General features: G+C 41.0%; 2 protein-coding genes across 4 annotated transcripts; one reads left to right on the forward strand and one right to left on the reverse strand.

Moving 5' to 3' along the window:
• Positions 1 to 1,260: 1,260 nt before the first annotated feature.
• ints9 (integrator complex subunit 9) lies at positions 1,261 to 9,825 on the reverse strand. Its single transcript, XM_044106719.1, has 17 exons — positions 9,461 to 9,825; positions 9,007 to 9,134; positions 8,846 to 8,906; positions 8,660 to 8,722; positions 8,353 to 8,492; positions 8,018 to 8,104; positions 7,217 to 7,337; positions 6,393 to 6,527; positions 4,824 to 4,935; positions 4,532 to 4,712; positions 4,372 to 4,432; positions 3,345 to 3,516; positions 3,029 to 3,153; positions 2,482 to 2,649; positions 2,289 to 2,387; positions 2,062 to 2,199; positions 1,261 to 1,594 (listed from the first exon to the last, which is right to left on the reverse strand). Exons 1-17 carry the CDS (start codon positions 9,467 to 9,469, stop codon positions 1,418 to 1,420), a joined length of 1,977 nt encoding a protein of 658 aa, XP_043962654.1. The 5' UTR covers positions 9,470 to 9,825; the 3' UTR covers positions 1,261 to 1,417.
• pla2g7 (phospholipase A2, group VII (platelet-activating factor acetylhydrolase, plasma)) lies at positions 9,105 to 21,868 on the forward strand. Of its 3 annotated transcripts, none has more exons than XM_044106721.1 (11): positions 9,105 to 9,183; positions 12,607 to 12,734; positions 13,661 to 13,811; positions 14,370 to 14,463; positions 14,545 to 14,613; positions 17,227 to 17,401; positions 18,785 to 18,898; positions 19,242 to 19,333; positions 20,001 to 20,171; positions 20,242 to 20,390; positions 21,302 to 21,868. In XM_044106721.1, exons 2-11 carry the CDS (start codon positions 12,639 to 12,641, stop codon positions 21,400 to 21,402), a joined length of 1,212 nt encoding a protein of 403 aa, XP_043962656.1. In that variant the 5' UTR covers positions 9,105 to 9,183; positions 12,607 to 12,638; the 3' UTR covers positions 21,403 to 21,868. The 3 variants fall into 3 exon arrangements, with proteins under 3 accessions (XP_043962656.1, XP_043962655.1, XP_043962657.1); XM_044106720.1 differs by lacking the exon at positions 9,105 to 9,183 and adding an exon at positions 10,145 to 10,485; XM_044106722.1 differs by lacking the exon at positions 9,105 to 9,183 and adding an exon at positions 10,481 to 10,485 and having other exon boundaries at positions 12,612 to 12,734.
• Positions 21,869 to 21,893: the final 25 nt, after the last annotated feature.

Genomic DNA, 21,893 nt, shown 5'->3' on the forward strand with positions numbered 1-21,893 from the left:
AATACTGAAATAATGTAAATGAACAATTGCCGTTTCAGCAGTGCCCCTTATGCCGACCTAATCGCGCTGTCCCTTGGTTGCCAGTTTTGAGGATTTGTGGAAAAATTATGTGCAGAAAAACCACAGAGCGCACCTATAACGCTTGAATAAGTCCACGAGCTCCGCTTGACGTTTTCTCACCTGGCGCATCGTCCACCGCTGAGACAGAGAATGTGGACCGCTATTGACCGGTTCTGAGGCTCCAAAAAATAAATGCCAACTAATTTCCTACAGAAGTTTCACATAACTTATAAATTGATGTAAAAGTAATACTTGTTTTAGCCACACAAACTATCATGCCCGGCAGCAAACAATATATCTCCAACACTACAGCTTAGAGTAGCTCAATGATAATTGACAGTGTCATGTAGTTGATATGAAAATGTCTGCTAAAAAATGTAAAACATTTAGATGTTTTAGTTATTTGAAGCCTAAACAACACAGAAACATGTAAGGTCAATAACGAGAATAAACTCATTTTGTTTCACTCAAATTCAAACACGCTAGCATAAATGTTTGGCTGCTAAACTGGGCACCAAACCTTTTTAGACACAAAACCTTTTTAGACACAAAAACCTTTTTGATGAACATTGCGTTACCAAGAGATATGCAAGCATACCTTTATTTTTTGGCTTTTTCCTTTTCTGACCCTGAAGTCATTTTTTGCGACATAATTTTGCCTAATTATTTTCCACCGGTGGTTTCCACGCAGCTCATATTACTGGTGAAGCGTGACCTACCGCGGCCACCAGGGGGCCCCCCGGGGGCAGTTTCTCTTTTATTTTTGCACTTTTATCAAATGATTTGTACATGATCAAATACATATTGTTGTAAAAATAATAAACTACTTTATAATAAAATTATGAATAGTAGCCAAAATAATCAAAGAAAAATTATTTAAAAAAAATTTTTTACTTTCATCCTCAGGGGTGAAAAGTTTGTGGGGTCTAATGGATCCCAACTCTTGAGACCATGGGAAGGTTAATGCATTTCTAATATCGTATAAAACAAGTTTAAGTGGTTAAGTGGAAAATCTGCAGAATGTGCCAATTTTCTTCCAGCCCTAATTCTGACTCTTTATATAAATGTGAATTACCAATGAATGAAATATAATTTTTTGGTTCCAATTGACTGATCGATGCAAGAAAAAATTTGTAAAAAACAAAATGTGAAAATGCTGGCGCCTCCAAAACACTGTAGTGACTCAAGACACACTGCACAAGATGTTTGGGAGATTATTTAATACAAAACAATGAATCTGGACACATTTAATAAAAAAGACAAACAAAACAGAAAAACTACAGTTAAACACGACATCTCTCCTCCCCAGTCCTGTGTTTGTGCTGCGGCAGAGGGAGACCAGACCAGACGGACGCGCTCAGAGTTTCTGCAGGAAGCGCAGCACCAGGTCTCTGAGCGTGGCCCGCAGCGGCTCGTTGTTGTCGCAGACGATGTGCGTCCCGTCCTCCTCCAGCTGAATCAGGGTGTCCTCGGCCTGCAGGTGCAGGATGTGTCCATCTGCCGTTTCCTCCACTTTGACCTCTGTGATCCCGTGCTGCTCGTCCAAAAGAACCAAACGCACAGGAATGAAAACTGAGCCCAGTTTTGACGGGGCACTCTTCTGTGTTTTCCAGCCACTTTGGCCAGTTTGTAGCACAGTCAAGTAGCTATGTTATAAAAACGCCATCTATATCAAATATAACTTAAAAGAAATTTGACTTCTTAATTTAACGCCTTGAAATTGGGCCTCTGTCTGTTTAAGAAACTACATCCTTCAGGAAGTCATCACAACATGCCTCCTCTATTAACCCTTTAACAACGTTTTTGCCAGCGTTTCGCTGAGAAGCAGCACCTATAATGAGCTCAGCCATGGGAGATTAAAGGACTTCTCAAACATGCATGAATCAAAGCAAACACTTCAGGTATGTTTTAGATGAAGGAATAGCATCATAAGATGATATGAAGCTCTAAAAAGTTCATTTTTACATGATACTGCCCCTTTAAGAGAACATTCACTCTGACCTTTTGCAGGGTGGCCAGAAAAGCCTCCAGGGGCACAACTCCGCTCAGCAGGGGTTTGGGCGCCATCGTCACAGGGGGCTCCTCCATCACCCGCTTCCTCTTTTTGCTGGGGGCCACAGGAGGCGCTTTGGGCACCGACTTGACAGGGTTAAGGTTAAGGGTTGGGAGAAAAATGTCAGCCAACTCCAGGGACACCAAACACTTCCAGCACATCCTGCGGTCCTCACCTGCAGCGTGTGCTTGTTGTCCTTGGACTGCAGCACCGCCGACACGGTTGCCACGGAGACGCCGGGTTTAACCTCAGAGGGCACCAGTGAGTTGGCGAGCTAGAAGAGGAAGAATCAGGACTCCGGGAATTAAAACGCGCTACAGAGGGACTCTAAGTCAACGTCAGTTTCCTCTAAGTGACGTCAGAGTTACCTCAGGCAGGATGTAGACTCGCTCGTAGCGCCGCCTGAAAGGCAGGTTGAGCACGGAGCAGCGCTTGTAAGGCATGGGAGGGGGCTGCAGCTCCAGCATCAGGTCCGAACGGTGGGACTGCGTTAGAGGAGGCTGGGTGTACTGCTCCGGACACACCACATGGAGGGGCTGCAGGACAGACACATGTTCGGAGAGGTCACTTTCCCACATTTAGTCTTGTTGCAAACGTGTTTACATGGGATTTTCTGTATATATATTGCAAATAGCAATATATATCTGCAAAATATATTGCTAAATATTTTCGCAAATATTTTTGAAATAACTGCAAAACTCCTTGCAAATATTTCTAAAGCAGCATCACAAAATCAGTCATTTTGATGGCAAAAAGGGGCAAATAAAAATGATCACACAATCCTGTGACCTGCTGCTACTGCTATTCCACAGGTCTGGTAATCAAAAGTTAGGGTTTCTGCTACAGCATCCCACATTTTACTATTCCAGAAGGCACATACATTTTAGGAATGGTGTGATGATGTGAGCTGAATACCTGCACTTCCTTCAGGAGCTTTGAAACCTGATGGAAGTTGAGCCTGGTGTCAATCGGACAGTAAACACATTTCATGGCTAACGGCTGGTACGGAGCGAGGGCGTCCAGGTAGGAGAAATCTGGCTCTGAAGGGAAAAGAAAAAAAATAATAAAATCAGCTCCAAGATCAAGCTGGATCGGTTAATAAAATCTCTAAATCTTTGTAGTAAGCAGAATGAGAACCGCCTGAGGGCGTCCAGCCGCACTTTCTCTGCATGGGAGGAGAATTTATTTATTATTATTTTTCCTATTTCCTCAGCCTCTGTGTGGCAGTTACCTGTAAAGATGACGGTGTTGAGGCTGGATTTGCCCCACAGCTCCATGAAATGAACCACATCGCCGAAGCGCAGTGAGGGGTGACCGGTGAAAACCACGCATGGCTGGCGGAACTCGCTGCTGAAGTCTCCGTGGATGCTGGGATAGTGCTTCAGCTTGTTGGTCTGGATCAGCTGGAACACAAGACGTACTCTAAATGGAATTTAAGACCTATACCGCCACAGACATGTATGAACGTGGCCCTGGCAATGACGATAAATTTCCACTTACTCATGATCAACGCCAATAAAGCTAGTAAGCTTGCTGGCAAGAGTTCAGTACCAGCTAGTTAGCGCTAGCTTCAACTATCTCGAGGCACAAAACGCAATGAAGACGTCTGAGTACAAAAAAGTTGCAAGGAAAAAAAAAACTAAAATGAAAACTAAAATATGACATTAAATAGTCTTTCTATGACAAAATGTAATGTAAATGCCTTAGCTAACTAGTTAGCTAACTAGCTAGATAGCCGTTACTTAGCTAGCTAACTAGCTAGATAGCCATTACTTAGCTAGCTAACTAGCTAGATAGCAGTTAGTTAGCTGTCCTTCCATGACAAAATCACCTAAATAAATTTTTGCCAAAAGTGATGTTCTTTTTTTTTCACCTAAAACATCAAAAAATGACATAGGCCATTATTTTCAGAAGGTAACTATATTAAAATGCCAAATTACTTTATAAGATGAATCTAAGTCATTTTAAGGCCTTAATTTTAGATACATATAAAGAAATGTGAAGACTTTTTAAGGATGTGCTGACACCTTGTCAATCTAACGGATACAGTCGCCTGATGGGAATGTTGGAAACTCAAGCGTCTGGAAAATTCCAGAGGAGGCGACAATCCTGGAGCTAAAAAATGTCACCTCAGTTTAAAATTTTTGACCTCGAAAGCTGTTTTTCCAGCCATAATATTCCAGCACGTGAGGCCACATTGACGGAATTGTTTAGTCAGAAATTGCGGCGTCATTGTTGGTGCCGCCGGTGGAAATTACCTCTGCGTGTGGGAAAGGAGGCTCAGGAAGATACACTTTGGTTTGCTTGTTATGACAAAGCCTGAAGAGGGAACAGAAAAGACAGAAATTAGAAATGGAAGAAGAATGGCCGAGAAGTAATGAAGAAAACATAAAGAGGTCTTAAGGAAGAGCTGCGCACCACTCAGCAAAAATCTGTGAGAACTCCAGGGAGCTGTTGGCTACGGGTGAGATGAAGTAGAAGGGCGTGGTCCCCAGGTTGGCGCTCTCGATGAATTGGTAGAGGCACTCCAGCAGGTCGTATATCACTCCAGAGGAGTAGCAGGGGACCAGCACGTTGCCTCCCGCCCGGATCGTCATGGCTGCGGGGCCCAAACCCAAAAACAAGCTTCAGTCAGTGACATACATCTAAAAAAAAAAAAAAAAAAAAAGAAAAATCAGCAAATTTCTTCTTCTGGACATTTTTAAGCTACCCAGGTTGCTGCAGAATTCTCCCAGCATGCCGTCTGGGTTGGCGGTGGGCATCTGCGTCAGGCCTGTCAGAATCAGGACGTCGCTGTTCTTCAGGGAGCTCTGGTCCATCGGCTGGGAGGAGAAACAGGAAGCACACGTCCAGAGCGCTCTGTGACTGTGTGGTTTAAGTCTTTGTGGGAACGTAAGATCGGTGGCGTTTGCCTCTTCCCTCGCTTTAAACTACACTAAACTGCCTTCAGTTTTGCTCGAAATTCACCAACACATTAAACAGTCTTCTTTTTACACCCTGGTTTCGTTTCAGGGTATCTGCAGGTTTTGGGAAGAGAAATTTAAGGCTTCTTAAAACCTTTTTTTTTTTTTATGCCACCTTGAATGAAATTTAAGACAAAAAAACCATAAATACAGGGAATAACTGGGAGATTCTACTGAATGACAATCACGCATAGCAAAAACTGCAATTTTCTGGCTCTGTTTGTGGCTCTTGGCAGCAGCATTGTGTTTCTTATAGAGTAAGAAACGCAATGTTTCTTGTTGTGAAAGAAGTTGAGTATTCTGTGACTTTACCACCTTGAGTCACAGAATGCAATCAAGATGTCTGCGCGCGACTCAGGCTACACATATGGGGTTAAAGAGTCCAGGCACGACCAAATTTAAGACGTCATTAATGTACGTAAGGCCACTTTGCATTTTTAAATAGATTTAAGACATTTTTAAGACTTCAATTTTCAATTCATGAATTTAAGACTTTTTAAAGGGTGAGCAGACACACTGTCTTGTTTCTTGGTGGAAAATCCTGCAGAGGCAAAGAAGCAGCTTAATGCTTTCCTCACATTCACTGACACGACAGCGCAGTGGATGTCTCTGACTCACATCACTGATGATTTTGTCAGATACATTAATCATTTTATTAAAAAGGAACAATCACCTCATAGTGTTTTAAAAGTGACATAATGTCACCTTGCTAAAATAATGGCCCAACTCATTTTTTGCTGAAACTGAGTTTTTTTGTTTGTTTTTTTTTCCCTAAATCATCTTTTGGCAATTAAAAGAGGGGTATTTTTTTTGGGTTGGGGGTTGAAAAAATTAAATACATTTTTGCAATTGGACCATTATTTTAGGAAGGTGATTATAATCAAAATGGACCGCTCAACTTTCCTTTTTTTTTGTCATTCCTGACAAAAAAAGCAAAATAAAAAAAATAAAAAATTAACAAAGTATGTAAATAAGAGCCGCTGCTTTGGGATTTAGTCCATATTTGTAGCAATAATTGCAAGGAGATCATGACAGAATTAATTATGTGCCGAGATGCAAATAATTAAATGACGGTAATTAATTGGAAGTTTCCGACTCATCAAATTCCTGTCAATTGATCCAATTAACAATATGCTTCCCTCACAAGGTTCAGTTTATTACTGAATCAAGAAATATAAAATGTGTTTTATGATGATGTACGACAGATTCTACCACGATTTAGAGCAACTAGAACTTTTTTTTTTTTTTTTTTTGCAGGTTTCCTCACTGACCCAAACATTTCTTCCTCAGGCTCTGCGTGTAGAGGAGGGATTTACCTGCGGGTGTGTGGTGAGGAGGGAAGAACCCGACACGTAGGACACCTTCTCGTGATGCGACTGGATGATCCAGTTGGAGCTGCCCAGCGAGTAGCCGGAGCTCAAGGGGGAGACCTGCACGGCTCCAAACAACTCCTGGACAACGGAGTGAGGGTCAGGAAAAGCAAACAAATACCAGAGAAACAACCGTGGCCTGGAGATACCGCGTTAAAACACCTTGCAACAGAAACAGGACTCAAATGGACTTGAAATGTTTCGATTTATCTATTGCTGCGTTTTAGCATAAAAGACAAAAATAACTGTTTAGTATTTTAAATTTCTGCTAGCTTTGGTATCAGTCAGTCTAATTGTCAGTGTTGTCTAAAGGTTTCGCTACAATGCTTTATACTTTGTCGGCATTTCCGAAATATGTTACAGAATATCTGAGTTAGGGACGCACCCATTCACTTTTTTCACTTCCAACATTTGAAGTTTAGCATCAGCTGATCTGATGTAGAACTGTGCTTAAATGGTTATTTTTTGGTTTTTTAAACACAGACATAAATGTACTGAATTACTAATTTATTTGATAAGTCTCCACCAGTACAGCACACTTATACACACTAAAATATTCACAAGCATTGGTCAAAACAACTTTCATCTGTTCAGCCAACGTAAAATAAATAATTAAGAACGTGACAAAAACAGGTTGACTACGTTGGCTGAACATGTAAGAAATAAAAACTGTAACACACCTTCTTTCAAATGTTTCAGAAATGAGCAGTAAGGCGCGTCAGGGTGTGGGTGTGTGTAAGGGTTTGTCTGAGTGAAAAAGTTGCTCCTACCACTTTCTGGGAATAGCCGACGAGCTGCACTTTGCTGAGCGCCGAGTTGACCTCCTGCATGCTGTAGCACCGTTTCCACGTCCACACGTCCACCGCGTCCTTCAGCGGCCCAGGAAGCATCCTGATGTGGAAGAGCGTCGTTTACTTACAGCAACCAATGGTGTGTTAAAAGGTTTCACAACCCTGAAGTGGGTATTTTTTTTAGTAAAAATAAGAAAAATAAGAAAGGAAGACCTGGAAAGTCATTTTCAAGCAGAACGCTCTGCACAAGACTCCACTGCTGAAGAAAAATCATGTTGAAACTCATTTCAAGTTAAAATACTAACTTGGTAAAAGTACTACAAAAAACAAAAAAACAAAAAACAAAAAAAAAGTTTGGAGGTGGAAGCATCATGATGTGGGGCTTTTTGTCAACATATGGTTTCAGCAGACTTCATATAATTGAACGAAGGACGAAAGAATATCTGGACCAAATTATTTCCCAAAATCAGTAAGTAAATAAATAACCAAGGAAACTGAACTGGTTTAAAAAAATAAAATAAAGTAAAACTCCCAGTCAGTGATGGAATCCAATGAACCAAAGATTACAGAGCACAGAAGAGGTTACAAGAAACTGAATATGTTTTTTTTTAAGTCTTTGTGTGTGTTTATTATTTGAGTCACTAGGAGATTTATTTCTGCTCGACAAAACCAGGCCACGGAAAATTATGAAAAGCCTCGAGAAGCATAGAAAGTTTTTTCTAATAAACTAGTTAGTTCCCTTTGAACTTTTTCCACTTCTTTTGCGTTTCATTTCCAGACCTCTGAATTTCCTTGTTCTTCCAGCAGGTGGCAGACTGAGCTTTGGGAACCCTCTCCATGAAGTTCACCAGTTCCTCCATTAGCAACCTGCAGGGAAACGAGGGTTCTCACTCGTTAATAACTTCATTGGTGTATTAAAATTATTTTACATGTAAGACAAAGGAGCAAGCTCAGAAATGACGGTGAGATTTTTAACTAAAATCAAAAGCAACAAGCTACAAAAAATAAAAAATAAATTATTCTCTTTATTTCTTGAATTGTTCTCTTTTGTCATTAACAAATGAAGTAAAAACAGTGAACAATGTTCCATCCATTTTAGCGCCCTCTGTACTCGCCTTCCTATCTGCAGGGTGGGCTCTGTGGCGTACACCGTCCCTGTGAATCCGGTGTGTTCGGTGATGTAGGGCAAGGCCATCATACAGTGGTAGTTGGAGATAAGGATGACGTCGATGGTGGAGAGATCCAGCAGTTCTCTCTGCAGGAGAGAAATCAAAAAGAATTAGATCAAGATGCTTTTGCTTTTCAGTTGTTTACAGTGATGTGTAGAATACAGATGCTGCAGCAGTGTACAGTGCATATTGCCTAGGTTAAACCCTACCCACGTTTTCTTCTAATAACAATCATCTTGGTTGGATTGTTTACCTCAGGGAGACAGAACTCGGGCTGGGAGTCCACAAACACTCTGCCGGCGCATTCTTTCAGCTCCTGGGAGGATGAAGATGACTTTTATTTAATCTGAACCTTAGAAACTATTCATGTAAAACTGTTTTTCAACTGAATTTACAACGTTTCACTAATTCAATCCCTCAATCCTGTGACTCCTCTTACCTTTTCCAGGTTTATGCTCCCATCCTTTGAGATCCACCCAGGCAGCTTTGAAAGCCTTGGACTGATTATATACAAAAATAAAATAAAATGTAAAAGATATCTAATCAATACATCCCAGCCATAAACAGTCATATCACTTTTTTTTTTTTTTTTTTTTTTACCTGTGCACCAGAGGAAGAGGCAGAAAGTTAAGGACAGACGTGGTGTCCAGTCCACAGTCCAGCATTATGGTGGTGGATTTGAATTTGAGAACATTGCATGGCAGCGTTGGGTGACCGGACAAACAGTACTGCAAAGAGGACAAGGGGACCAGGAGGCTTTCATATAAACATAACCGGGTAATGTCAACACAACCCCAGAAAAACAGAAACCAGCTTTCTTTTTGTCGTTCCAAGGATATGAAATATCAATTATAGGACTACTAACTTCCAGTTTTCAGTATATCAAACAGCATGGGAGGCACAACGAAAGTACAGTCCTTACCCCTGTTGTTAGCTGCTTGGCTAACCACAGTGAATGGATTAGCTTCTAATGCAACTTTCTAAAGCTCTCTAGACCTCTTCTCAAGCTGCTATGGCATTGTGTATTATTTTTATATCTGTGTTATTTACTCACCAGCTTCATTTTAAGAGAAGTTAGGACCACAAAATGCTATATTTTAGCCCTCGTAGCTAACCTGCTAATATTTTGTGTTACATTGTTCAATCTCCGCTCGTGATGTATGCTCTCTTCCGCCCCCTACAGGAACGGAGTATAATTCCACCAGACGAGCCAGCTCTTTAACAGATACTATTGGTTTTCCTGCCAGAGTAAGCACCGTGGATAACCGAATAAAATTAAAGATTAATTTAATTAAATTCAATATTTATCCAAACAATGTCACATGGCTACATGCCCTCTCTCCCATCGTTTTTACTAAGAACTGAAAACGACATTCATAGAAGTCTTGTCAGTAAAAACGGGATGAAGGTATATGCTTAGTCTTATAACTCAACTTCCCCGACTTTTTTTATTATTATTTGGGAACTGATGTCGAATCCGTAGCAATCAGCCGGTGCGTGACCTGGCTGGATGTACTGGTGAGCGGCGCAAGACAGCTTTTTCTCCTAAATGGAAGGCTATGCGTTTGCCGGGTGACACAGTCCTATTAGTTTTACGTAAATATGACATACATGGTTGAAGTGAGTGTCCACTAACGACCCTGAAAGGCACAGATAGATGGTCAGCAGAAACATAGCCCCACCCCGCTAGTCTCGCTGGCTTGTAAATGATGTGGAGCCAGTGTAAAACCTCTACCCTCCCACCCCCATTACGCTCCCAGTTTTGCTCGCAACAGCAGACTGTCAAACTCGAACAGGTTTAGCTGCCGCCGAGTGACTCATACAGGTGCGCTGTTGCTAACAAATGCCTGTGACCGCACAATAATGATGCACAGCTGATGTGGCAACAGCCGGGGACAACCAGATTTCCGGAGCTGCCGCAGGCCTTCTTGTTGTTTTGTCGCTTTCTAGCCATGATTTTGGTATCAGCCGCTTAGCGCGCGGGTTCACTCAGTATTTTAAAACGACAAAGGTCGATGTCTTTTAATGGAGAATTTGTGCAGATAGCGGTGAAGAGAATTTACAACTGGGCAAAGACAGGTAAGCACTACTTTAATACGACAGCGCGAGCTTTGTGTTCACGACTGAACAACTTCATTGATGTTGTGACATAACGTTTTGCGAAATAGTCAACCGCTTCTGACACCGAAGTTACTAATACGTTATTAACAAAGTCAAGGGACTAAGACAAGAACGTTGAGACCAAAGGTCAAAGTCTGCTAATGCTGTTTAAAATCCTCGTTTCCAGAACCGGTCAGTCTTTACTTAAACTGCCAGGTCGCAGTGTCACCATATCCACAGTGCAACCGGAGGTGACCGTCAAGCATCACTGTCATTTAATTCAGAACTTAAAAAAAACAAAAACACTTTAACACTTAATTTTTCTGATGTGGAATGACAGAACAAACATGTTAAATGATTTCAAATAATGTTGTATCATTAAATTGTATACCCGACTTCAACGTCTCATGGCTTTTTAACCAGTCAGATGGAGTTTTTATCCACCTGTTATAGGCTCAATTAGCCAAAGCGCAATAATCAACAACCAGAATTAAGTTAATTATTGATATTTATTGTTGCATAGATAAAAAGGATTCCCCGCTAACTTTATCCGTCGTTGTCAACCCCGCTAATGGGGATCACGCCAAACGAAATATAACAATTCAGGGAAGTGCCAAATAAACAAACAATTAAACAAAACCAACAAAATAAATGAAAGGTTGTTAGCCCGCCCTCACAAATACTACAAAAAGAAAACAATCATAACTGGGTGGACTAACAACAAAGAAAAACCAAACGCTAAAAGGACAGCAGGAGGCAGTGCAAAAACTGTAAAACAAAACACAAAAATTGTTAAATTCTTATTAAATCATTTTAATCAAATCAACCTAAAACACATTAAAACACTGCCTACCTGTGTTGCTTAAATCAACACTCCCAGCTCAAACCGTGGAGTAGCCGATCTGGTGTAACCCTGACAAAAATATAAAACAATATATAAACATACAATTAGTTTTTTATTTAAAAAAAACCAAGTATAAAACCTACCTGCGGCGTCGAACAACCACGCCCAGGTAATGATACCATCCAAACACCCTCAGCAATCAACTCCACAGCCAGCAAACACCACCCAACACACAGCTGGTCTGACACACAGGAAATTGATACTTTGCCACCATCCTTACAGCTTCCCTTTTATGGAGGCTCAAACAATAGAAAGAGCGACACCTAATGGTGCCACCTGTTACACACCCAAAAGAGGTGGATAAAAACAATTAATAGTACTTTAATTTGGAATACCGTCTGCTGCCTTGAAATAGAGCCGTTAGCCTAACAGTCCTGAGACTGTGGTAACAGCAACCAGGGCCGAATTTACATGGTCGTGAGCCCTGGGCTAGAGCCTGATTTGGTGCCCTGTAAAAACAGAAAAATAATTTGACTAATGCAAATGAATGGTCGAATGGCAAATTAAAGTACATTAATAGTTTGGATTTATATATCAGCCGGTATGAATTGATGCATGGCAGTTTTAGTACGTCCACTGGCCATGTTGTTCCCAAAAAAACTCTACTGTTAGTTCGCAACAACTCCTTAAAGATACTTGAACACGAGTCATGGCAACATTTAACTTCACTTTGGGGATACATGTTGTGTGTTTCTGAAATGAATAATTCTGAATTAATTTGTGATTTTCTCTGATCCACAAAGGATCAAACATGTACATACACCTGTACTAATGTTCAGGGTTTCCCCCAGAAAACGGTGGCAGGGGGTTTTAGAAGGGCCATCTAGCAGCCTGCTGTGTTTTTGAGTTACAAAATGTCTAAACTTGACAGGAAATTTGAAAATATCACTAGTTGCAATTAACAATACCTAAACAAATGATAAAGTCGTGAATAAGAGAAAAAACCCGAAAATAAATAAACAATGCTTAGCCTGGCAGGGACCAATTGAAGCCTGGTGGCCCGCCAGGCTTATAATACACTGGGGGGGGGAACCCTGAATTTTATCCGGTCCAAAACCAGTTTCAATAATTTCCTCCAATTTTAACCACCAAGCTGTTGGCTTGAGGTGAAGTTAAAATAGTTTATTGGTAGTTTGACCTTTGTCTCGTCTTGCAAGCTATCGTCTAACCACATCTGTACCGTGGTCTTTTATCAGAACAGTGGAGGTACACGCTAGGCTTCTTTGCCATGGGGAGCTCCTGCAGTAATCATCTGGGGATCCCTCCTCCGAAGGGCCCCAACCACGTGGGCTGCACCGACTTCATGATGGACCACACTGCACAGGTGACAGACGGCAACAAAACCCACTCCATGTCCGCACACACAGGGCCAGCTGCGTGTCTGTGCGTTTGAGTGGGCGTTGGATTTAAATAGGCAAAAACGGTTCTCTGCTATTCCTCCAACAGAGTCAGGGCCAGTCAAAGGCATATGCAAACTAAGCAGCCATTTCAGAGGGGTCAGAGCCACAGTCTGTCCCCTCTGAAATGGCTGCTTAGTTCTTTATTAGGTTAAAGTTTACAAAGAAAATGTTATTTTTCACTTTTCTGCATGATCCAATCCTCTCAAAAGGAAAAAAAAAATGAGCATAAATTAGTACAAATCCATTCAATAAATTAGAATATTATTGTAAAGTCAGTTTATTTCAGGAACTTTATTACAGAGTGAAACACATTATATAGATTAATTACACAAATGAATGTTTGGAAGCCTTTATTTCTGTCAATTCTAATGATTTTCCGCTTAGCTAATGAAAACATGACATTTAAAGTTTGAATATTACATCAGACTAATGGAAGAAAGAAAACATTTTTAATAAAGAAACGTACCCTTTAGTAAAATGTTTAATACCTGCTTAAAAGTTGTCAATTTATTACAAAGGAACTCTTCATCTGACAAGTCAGCTTAATTTATCGAAAATAACTGTGATAATTCAGATGCATAAAGTGACCATTTTTGAAGACGGATGAAATAAAAGGAATATTACCAGAGCTGTACTGAATGATGTCAGCTGGACGGGCCCCAGAGGATGTCCGCTCAGGGCCCCAAAACATCTCTGGACTGGCCCTGCTTTCACATACCTCAGCAAACACACAATTATTGTCTCCTGAGGAGGAAATATTATAAATATTATAATGTTTTACAGGAGGAAGTGTAATGTTTTTGTTGTCCCGCTGATATAAAGTGAGTCGTGTGTGTGTGTGTTTTGACAGGGCAGCTTCTTCCGGCTTTACTATCCCTGCCAGGAAACGGAGATAACCGAGAAGCCCGACTGGGTCCCGAACATGGAGTATTTTTACGGCCTGGCCGACTTCATGAAAATCAACCGAACTTGGAGCGAAAAGATTTTCGAGTACCTCTTTGGTGAATATCTGCAGTCACACACATCCTCCAGATGTGCATCATGCTTCCTTTTCTTACTATTAGTTTTGTTTTCAATCATCACGCTTAATTTTATTATCAAAAATGGCCAGATTAAATCCAAATTTGAATCTAATTTTGCTTTATTACAAGTAAAAAAAAAAAACTTGCTTGGCTCCCATGTGGAAAAAGTAATTACCTCCCTTTTTAAATTACAGTGTAGCTCTTATTAACAACATCTCTTACAATTTCGCAAACCAACTCGCGGATCTGTACAGAGATTCACTATAATTAGAATCTTTAAGGACTGATAGTTTGTGGGGAGGAGGCAGCTGATCGAAACCAGATCAGAAGGAGATCTGAAAGCAGAAGTGAGTTAAAATTCACATTCAGCTTCATTTCATTTCAGTTGGGATTAGCTCAGCTATAAACTTTCTTCTAGTAGTTTGATCTGTAATTTCAGATGTGTTACCGGGCAGAATTATTGGGACGTTAACGGAGGTTTTGTTTCTATTCCGATTCTTAATTCCACACTATTGTCATCTGCTTTTAATATTCCAGGCTCCTATAAGATCCCCGCCTACATGGACGCTCCGTTTAAATCCAGTGAGAAGTGTCCCGTGGTCATCTTCTCCCACGGCCTCGGTGCCTTCAGGTACACACCGTGTGTAGGTTTTTTTTTTTCCCAATTTGGCTGGAGCTGCTGTTGACTGAACATCTGTCTGTTTTGTTCCAGGACTTTGTATTCAGCTATATGTGTAGAGCTGGCCTCTCAGGGCTTCATCGTGGCATCAGTGGAACACAGGTAACTCACCATGCTGAGCATAAAGTTGGCTAGTGAATTTAGTCAAAGTGATCTCTACCTGAACTGACCTGACTGCTGATATGGATCAGTGGAACCGAGGTTTGAAGAAGCCTCGGTTCCACTCAGATGCTGGGGGAAGGTGTTAGATCGACATGAGTTGACGTCGCTGCGCCCTGCCAGTAAAGCTGGCTGCTACACTTTTGTTTTCTTAAGAGAAAAAAAAGCTCATTTGGCTGTTTAGAAATATTTCCAGTTGTGAAAAATTCCAGACAAGAGCCACCCATGTGTGAAAACTTCAGTTCCCAAACAAGTAGGAAGTCTTGTTAACTAGCTAATGTTAGCTTGACATGCTAACGTTTGCTGCCAAGGTAACATTAGCGTGCTAGTTCTGTTAACATCTATAGAAAACCTGGATATGACGCCTATCTCGTCTGAAAGACGGGGTCCAACTTAGACCATTGTGGGCCAACACATAGACACAGGACTAACAACCTTATACACACACACACACACACGCACGCACACGCACACACACCCACACACACACACACACACAAAACTAAAGTTACTTCAACTAATCAACATGAGCCAACATGAAAGCAATTACTAAATTTTGTACTTCTTTGTTTTTGCCTAATTTTTTATATATTAAAGTAAGAAATGCTATGGATAACTTTAGAATTGTAGTACCGTAATTAATATATTATTTTAGCAGTGGCTCCTCCAAAGGGAGCCAAAGCCCTGTCTTGATGAATGTTGATCAATCCAGACATAAATGTAAAACCCAATTAATGCATTTATTAAATATATATAAATAAAAAACATAAAATGGTCATTAAATCCAAATTTGAATCTAATTTTGCTTATTACAAGTAAAAAACTTGCTTGGCTCCCATGTGAAAAAAGTAATTACCTCCCTTTTTAAATTACAGCTACTGTTGCTAAAGTAGCGATTTTGTTACTATATTAGTGACTTTTTGGGATGAAAAATAAATTAATAAATGGGAATTGGTAGGTCAGACGTTTTTAAGATGGGTGACCAGCCAGAAAACTACAGTCGAAGCGCTAATATAGGACACTGTCAGAAGCAATTCCACATCTGATTGGCTGAAAGGCATCTCCATGTTCAAAAACCCATAAATGTGGTTAAATTAAAAATGATTCTGCAAAGGTAACTATGGCAAAATTCCTTCACTGATGAAGCCTCATAAACGCAACCATGCTTTTTGTACTCACTGAGTTTTCTTGTTATGGTATTTAACTGGTATGATCTGAAACTTTCAAAAGGAGACAATTCGTTTGTCACAGCACACGTTTTTTTTTTTTTTTTTCCATTTTTAATTGACATTTTTTGTTGCTACCCAGTAAAAAGGAAAATCCCAAAGCCTACCGCCCTTCACGAGCGCACTGACGACATGGAGCCCAGAAACGCAAACCTAGATTCTGTCATTTTGAAGAAATTCTGTCTGACCATCAGCCAAACGCAGCAGCAGCAGCAGAGAGGGCCGGCCCTCCTCTGCTGTTTGTCCGTGGAGTCGGAGTGGAAAGGGTGCGCAGACAATGGTCCGGCCCAGCTCATCACATTTTCTTTTCAGTATAGAGACAAGGGGACCGTATGGAGGAGAGCATAATGGCCTCGGCTGCTCTGTGAGGGAGCCGGTTGAAGGCAGGAGCCGCCGAGCCGACACGTGGCCTGTCGTCAGCGGACTCGCTTTGTCACAAGTCTGCGGCGCGGCTCGGGTGTTTCAGCCAGTGGCCGCCTCGCTCCGCCTCGGATTGCGACAGAAAACCCCGAGACGGAGGAGAGAGAGAGAGAGAGAGAGAGAGACGCTCACGAACGAGCCTGAACACGAGGGCCAAGCCTCGCGCAGATATGTGCAGATCTCAAGTTAGATTTGCTCTTTAATTCACCTCAAAACAGGATGTTTCAGTAGACGGACCTGAAACCGAGACTTTTTTTTTTTTCTAGTCCCATAAAGGAAGTTTATATATCTGCTTCTGCTGAATGTCACATTCTCATAAAACCCTCTTTTTCTCAGACTTGTTAGAATAAAATGTAGTTACAGTTTGCCGTACTCAGAAATTTAACACAAGCAGTAAAACCAAACATTTAATTAATCCCAGAGGGAAATTAAATATAACTCATATCATCCAAGTGTTTTTTGTTTTTTTTTTCAAAGAGTTGTTGTAGATGCTGATGACTGTTAGGAGGAAGCATCCCCTGTAGCAGTCTGTGTTACAGCAGTTCACATTGAAACCTCTGACTATTGCTGTAGAACATTCTGTTGAAGAGGATGCTCAGAGTTGTGTGTGATGTTATGAAGAATCCTTGATTGGAGCGCCATGTCCAAAGGTTCTACAGTAGTCTCCAGAACTGGTTCTGATCAGATGATGGCTAAAGCTAACAGTGACATCATCTTTAGATCTTTATCTCCATCTGATTGTTTAGTCGCATCATCGCCACTAGGATGTCCGCGTTTAAGCCAACCATACACAGCAAGGTCCAATTTCTCAGAAACACGCTCAGCGGTTTCATCTTCTGCCTTTTTTTTTTCTCTCTCTCTCTCTCTCTCTCTCCCTCAACATCCATTTTGCGTTTTCCCCTCCCGGTAGAGACGAGTCGGCCTCGGCTACCTTTTACTTCCACGAGAAGACGGAACCCGAGCCGACGCAGGAGAGCCAACCCAAGTCGCCGTTGGCCTCGGACCGAGACGGCCTGCTGAGGGAGTGGATGTACTACAGAGCTCTGAAGCACGGCGAGCGCGAGTTCCCCCTGAGGAACAAGCAGGTCAGTTGAAATCTGCAGCGTCATGCCTAGAGGGCCGGACTCTGATGGATTTCATCACGTCTCAATTTTCAACACACGAAGCAGGCTTTACAGTGAAACAACCACATCCTTTCTCTATCTCTCTCTTTTTTTTTTTTTCTTTTTTTTTTCCAGGTAACCGGCCCACTCAACATAAATGTGCCTTTTCAAAAGTATTTATTTCCTTTGAATTTTAGCTCTATTTAAATTAGGGTTTCTACAGGTTTCACAAACTCAAATTTAAGACTTTTTAAGACCATAACCAACAGTAATAATAGTGGAATTTAAGACCTATTTCTCCACAGAAATGTATGAAAGTCATCCAACCAACTGGTGAAAAATTTGCATGATTTATCCACCATAGGCGCAAAAAAACCCCCAAAAAACCTAGCTAGCTAGTAGAAGCATGTTAGCAGATACTTAGCAGTATCCTTGAACGCATCGTGTCAAAGAATCTATAAAGATGTGACTCAAATCTTGGCCTGACGGAAACGTCGCACGAGAAAAAAGTTTAGGAGATTACATAAAAGGAAATAAATTATATAACCCTGGCGATATGGTCTTCAAGTTTTATCACAATATTTTGCGGTACTATTGTAATAACAATAAAATGACTACGACCTATCTGTTATGTTTTTGACTTGATGTAATAAAGTCTGTATGACTGACTGCGTGTCACGGAAATTATAGCCCCACAAACACAAATATTGCTCTCGACAAACATTCTTGTTTGTCGTGTGCCTCTTTAGGACACCAGTCACATGAAGGAGTGTGATTTGCATCACTAAGCTCAACACGGCAACTGTATTTTCAAATTCATTGGACAAACAGCGCAGGAAATAAAACGATCAACCGTGACAATAAGAGCGCGTTTGGTCGGTTTTAAGCATTAATTGGAATTTATAACAATAATAAATCAGAATTCTTAAGACATTTATCGCGATAAATGATAAATGCCCACCCATGCCTGTGACAATAACATCTTAAAGGCCAACTTACTTTTTTTTAAAAACCTATAATTTCAGACATTTTAAGGCCTTAATTTTACACTTTTTAAGGACGCTCGGACATTCTGTAAAAGACAAAAGGGTAAAAACTTGAGTCTCTGGGAGAAAAACAAATTTGGCAGAAATAGTGGTTCTACCAAATAGGATCGGAGTGTTTAAATACAAATGAATACTTTAAGGATTTTTATTGCCTCACAATTCTGAAAACCATGTAGCATTTTGCTCTCACTTCACACTTAAACACTATTTGAGATGGGAAATACAGGGAGCTGTGTGTTTATAATGCAACAAAGTAGGAGCACGAAGCTCTATGATACTTATTTAAGTTGATCTGATCCCATTTTGTTCCCGTTTCCAGGTGAAGCAACGAGCTGACGAATGCATCCTGGCTCTGGACAAACTCACCCAGATGAACTCTGGAGTAGCGGTGCAGAACGTTCTGCAGACGCCGTTCGACTACACAACGCTGGAGGTAATGCTATGTAGCTACGGCAACAGAAAAAAAATACATACATTCTAGCAGATGAATGTATGTATTTGGATGGATCTTGCTGTATCTTTCGCAGTGTAGCTGCATGTTAAAGCAACTTCATTTGACAGGGCATCCTAGCTAGCTGCTGCTCTGATAATGGCTTAGAAAGTTAGCGAAGTTGGGTCATTTTGGGGGCTAGCTTCCAAAATAAGCCCGCTTCTGGTGTCAGAACTACAATAAAGACAGCAGCTCTAACATCATTACTCACTCGAATTCAAGTAGAATTTATATATATTGGAAAAAACTCATTTTAAATGACTTCCTCTCGTCTTTGTGGCACCAGAACGCCATGGACCTGTGCAGGACAGCAGTGATTGGACATTCCTTTGGCGGCGCAACTGTTATTGAATCCCTCTGCAAGGAGGTTAAATTCAAGTATGTTCTCTCTTTACTTCTATCGTCTATTCTTTACACAATATTGTACAGTACTCTTTAGAAGCAGCAGCGTCTCTTCATTTTTTCATCTTACGTAACGATGAAATACTCGTGTGTTTTAGTGGGATTCGGGGTTTTTTTTGTTTTGTTTTTTTGAGTTTGACCAAAATGATGTTCAAAGTAGGATGACACGTTTTGGAATTTGTATTGATGCCGCTAAAAAAATAAATAAAAATAAAACAATCCTGTGCAGAAGTCATCTGTATGTTCACTTTACAGCAGGACGACGTCCGTAAACATACAGAGCACAATGTTAAAGCATGTTTGTGGTCTAGTGGTCATCAGCCTAAATCTGCTTGAGAATATGCTGTGAAATTTGAAAAACTCTTTTGAGAATTTCGTTTAATCTGATGGAGCTGCAACTATTTTGCAAAGAAGAATGGGCAAAAATGTCAGGTTCTAGATACAGAGAGCTGGTTTTATAAAGTATTGACTTACTGGGGCTCAGTAAATTTTCCTGATTTGCATTTGAAATATGTTGAAAACTGCGTACACTTTTCATCTTATGCACTTGTGCTGTGTTGGTTCGTCAGAAAGTCCCAATAAAAACACTGAAGTTTGTGGTTGAAACATCGCTGCCAGCTTTAAAACTCTGCCCTCCAATCAGGTGCGGCGTAGCTCTGGACGCCTGGATGGTCCCTTTAGATGACGAGATCTTTCCTCGGGTCAAGCAGCCCATTTTCTTCATCAACTCTGAGAAGTTCCAGTGGGCGGGAAACATCAGCCGCATGAAGAAGTTGGACTGCACTGTCATAGACAGGAAAATGATCACCATCAGGTACCGGGAGGACATACAGTAGTCGTAGTGATGTAATAAACTGGTCGTTAATGCTCTCATATTCCGACAGAGGCACGGTTCACCAGAGCTTTCCAGACTTCACCTTCCTGACCGGGAACTGGATCGGGAAGCTGATGAAGCTGAAAGGGGAGATCGACCCGGAGCTAGCCATAGACCTCTCCAACAAAGCAACGCTGGCCTTTCTGCAACGCCATCTTCGTAAGAAAACCCCCACTTGGTCCGGCTAAAAGCCTCAGTTCAATGTCTCCAGAGTATCAGCGGGTCAAATTTCAGACGTTTTAATTCTACTTCAGTGAAATTTAAGACAGAAAAAAAACTAGAAATACCGGGGATGGTGAGGAATTGTGCAGCAGTACAATCAAGTGTAGAATAAACTGAAATTTCTGTGGTCCGATTGTGGCTCTCGACAGCAGCTTCATGCTTCTTGTACTGCACATTTTCACCTTCATAAAATAACGGCCCATGTCATTTTTTTGCCAAGTGATATAGGCCAAAAGAAAAACCTTTTCTTAACTGAAAAGTCCTACAAAAAAAAAAAGGCAAAACACCCAGAGATTTTTCTTGGCTATAAATTCATGTTTTTTGCTATCTGGAAAGTGAACGGTTTCATAAAACTTCCAAATGTTTAGTCACAATCAAGCAATACGCCTCATCTAACAACTGAAGCGAAGCCCCGGCACATTTGGTCAGCTGGTTTCACCGCTGTATGTGCTGTACAATGGCTGCTGGAAAATACAACTGTTCTGTTGTTGACTTACCATCCAGAAACCACTTGTATTCTTGTTTGCACAGGGGGCTTCACTACTTCAGGCTCAAAGATGGACATTTCTGAAGTTGTGTATCTGTTACGCAGCCTTTTCCATGTGGCAGCGTAAATCTTGAGCGGTGGTGGGGGGCGTGGCCAGCAGCAAATTATTTGGATTTAAAGTGACAAGAACCCCTAAAACAGCTTGATCAATCTAAGCCGAACTGATCAGAGTGAAAACTCATCTAAGAATGATTTGGGGCAAAACCTGTTCAAGGAAACATAATAGTTCTTTTGTTTTCATGAATTTGAGACATTTTCAGGCCTTAATTTTACTCATCTGGATGTTTTTCATATTTTGTAGGTCTGGAGAAGGATTTCAATCGGTGGGACCCTCTGATTGACGGGAAAGACGAAAACCTCATCCCAGGAACCAATGTAATTCTGCTCCCGTCTTCCTTGTGAACACCCTGATGGGTGTCTCGGGCCCCAGAATCTCTCCCAACAAGGCCGAGGAGAACGCGTTGGAGAGAAAAGCCAGTCTACCTCATAAGCAGGCAGGACAAATCACCAAGTGTACCGCTGATTGTATCGAAGAGGCCTTGACGTACAAAGGACTTCCTTTTACTGTTGGTGAAGTCTTTCATTTTAGCTAGCAGTTTCCTAATTGTTCAGTAAAAACCAAGTATTTTAAGCAATTTGTTTGGATCTCGACTTAGATTTTTGTCCTAAGCTATAATAATCTGATGGAAACTGGTTTTAATTAGTAGCTCAGCCAAATAAAAAGGCCAAATTTTTTTAACACTAAAGTCTACAGTAAGATCCTATGTTCTGCAACTCAGTATGATTCCTCATGGGTGAATGGCACCTACAAGTTTTAATCGCATACCGTCGATAATCTACGTGTTTTAAATAAAACTGTATCAAACAATCAGTGTTGTTTTTTTTCTTTGGTT

The sequence above is a fragment of the Gambusia affinis genome, linkage group LG22 (assembly GCF_019740435.1).
Source record: "Gambusia affinis linkage group LG22, SWU_Gaff_1.0, whole genome shotgun sequence".
NCBI classification, from domain to species: Eukaryota; Metazoa; Chordata; class Actinopteri; order Cyprinodontiformes; family Poeciliidae; genus Gambusia; species Gambusia affinis.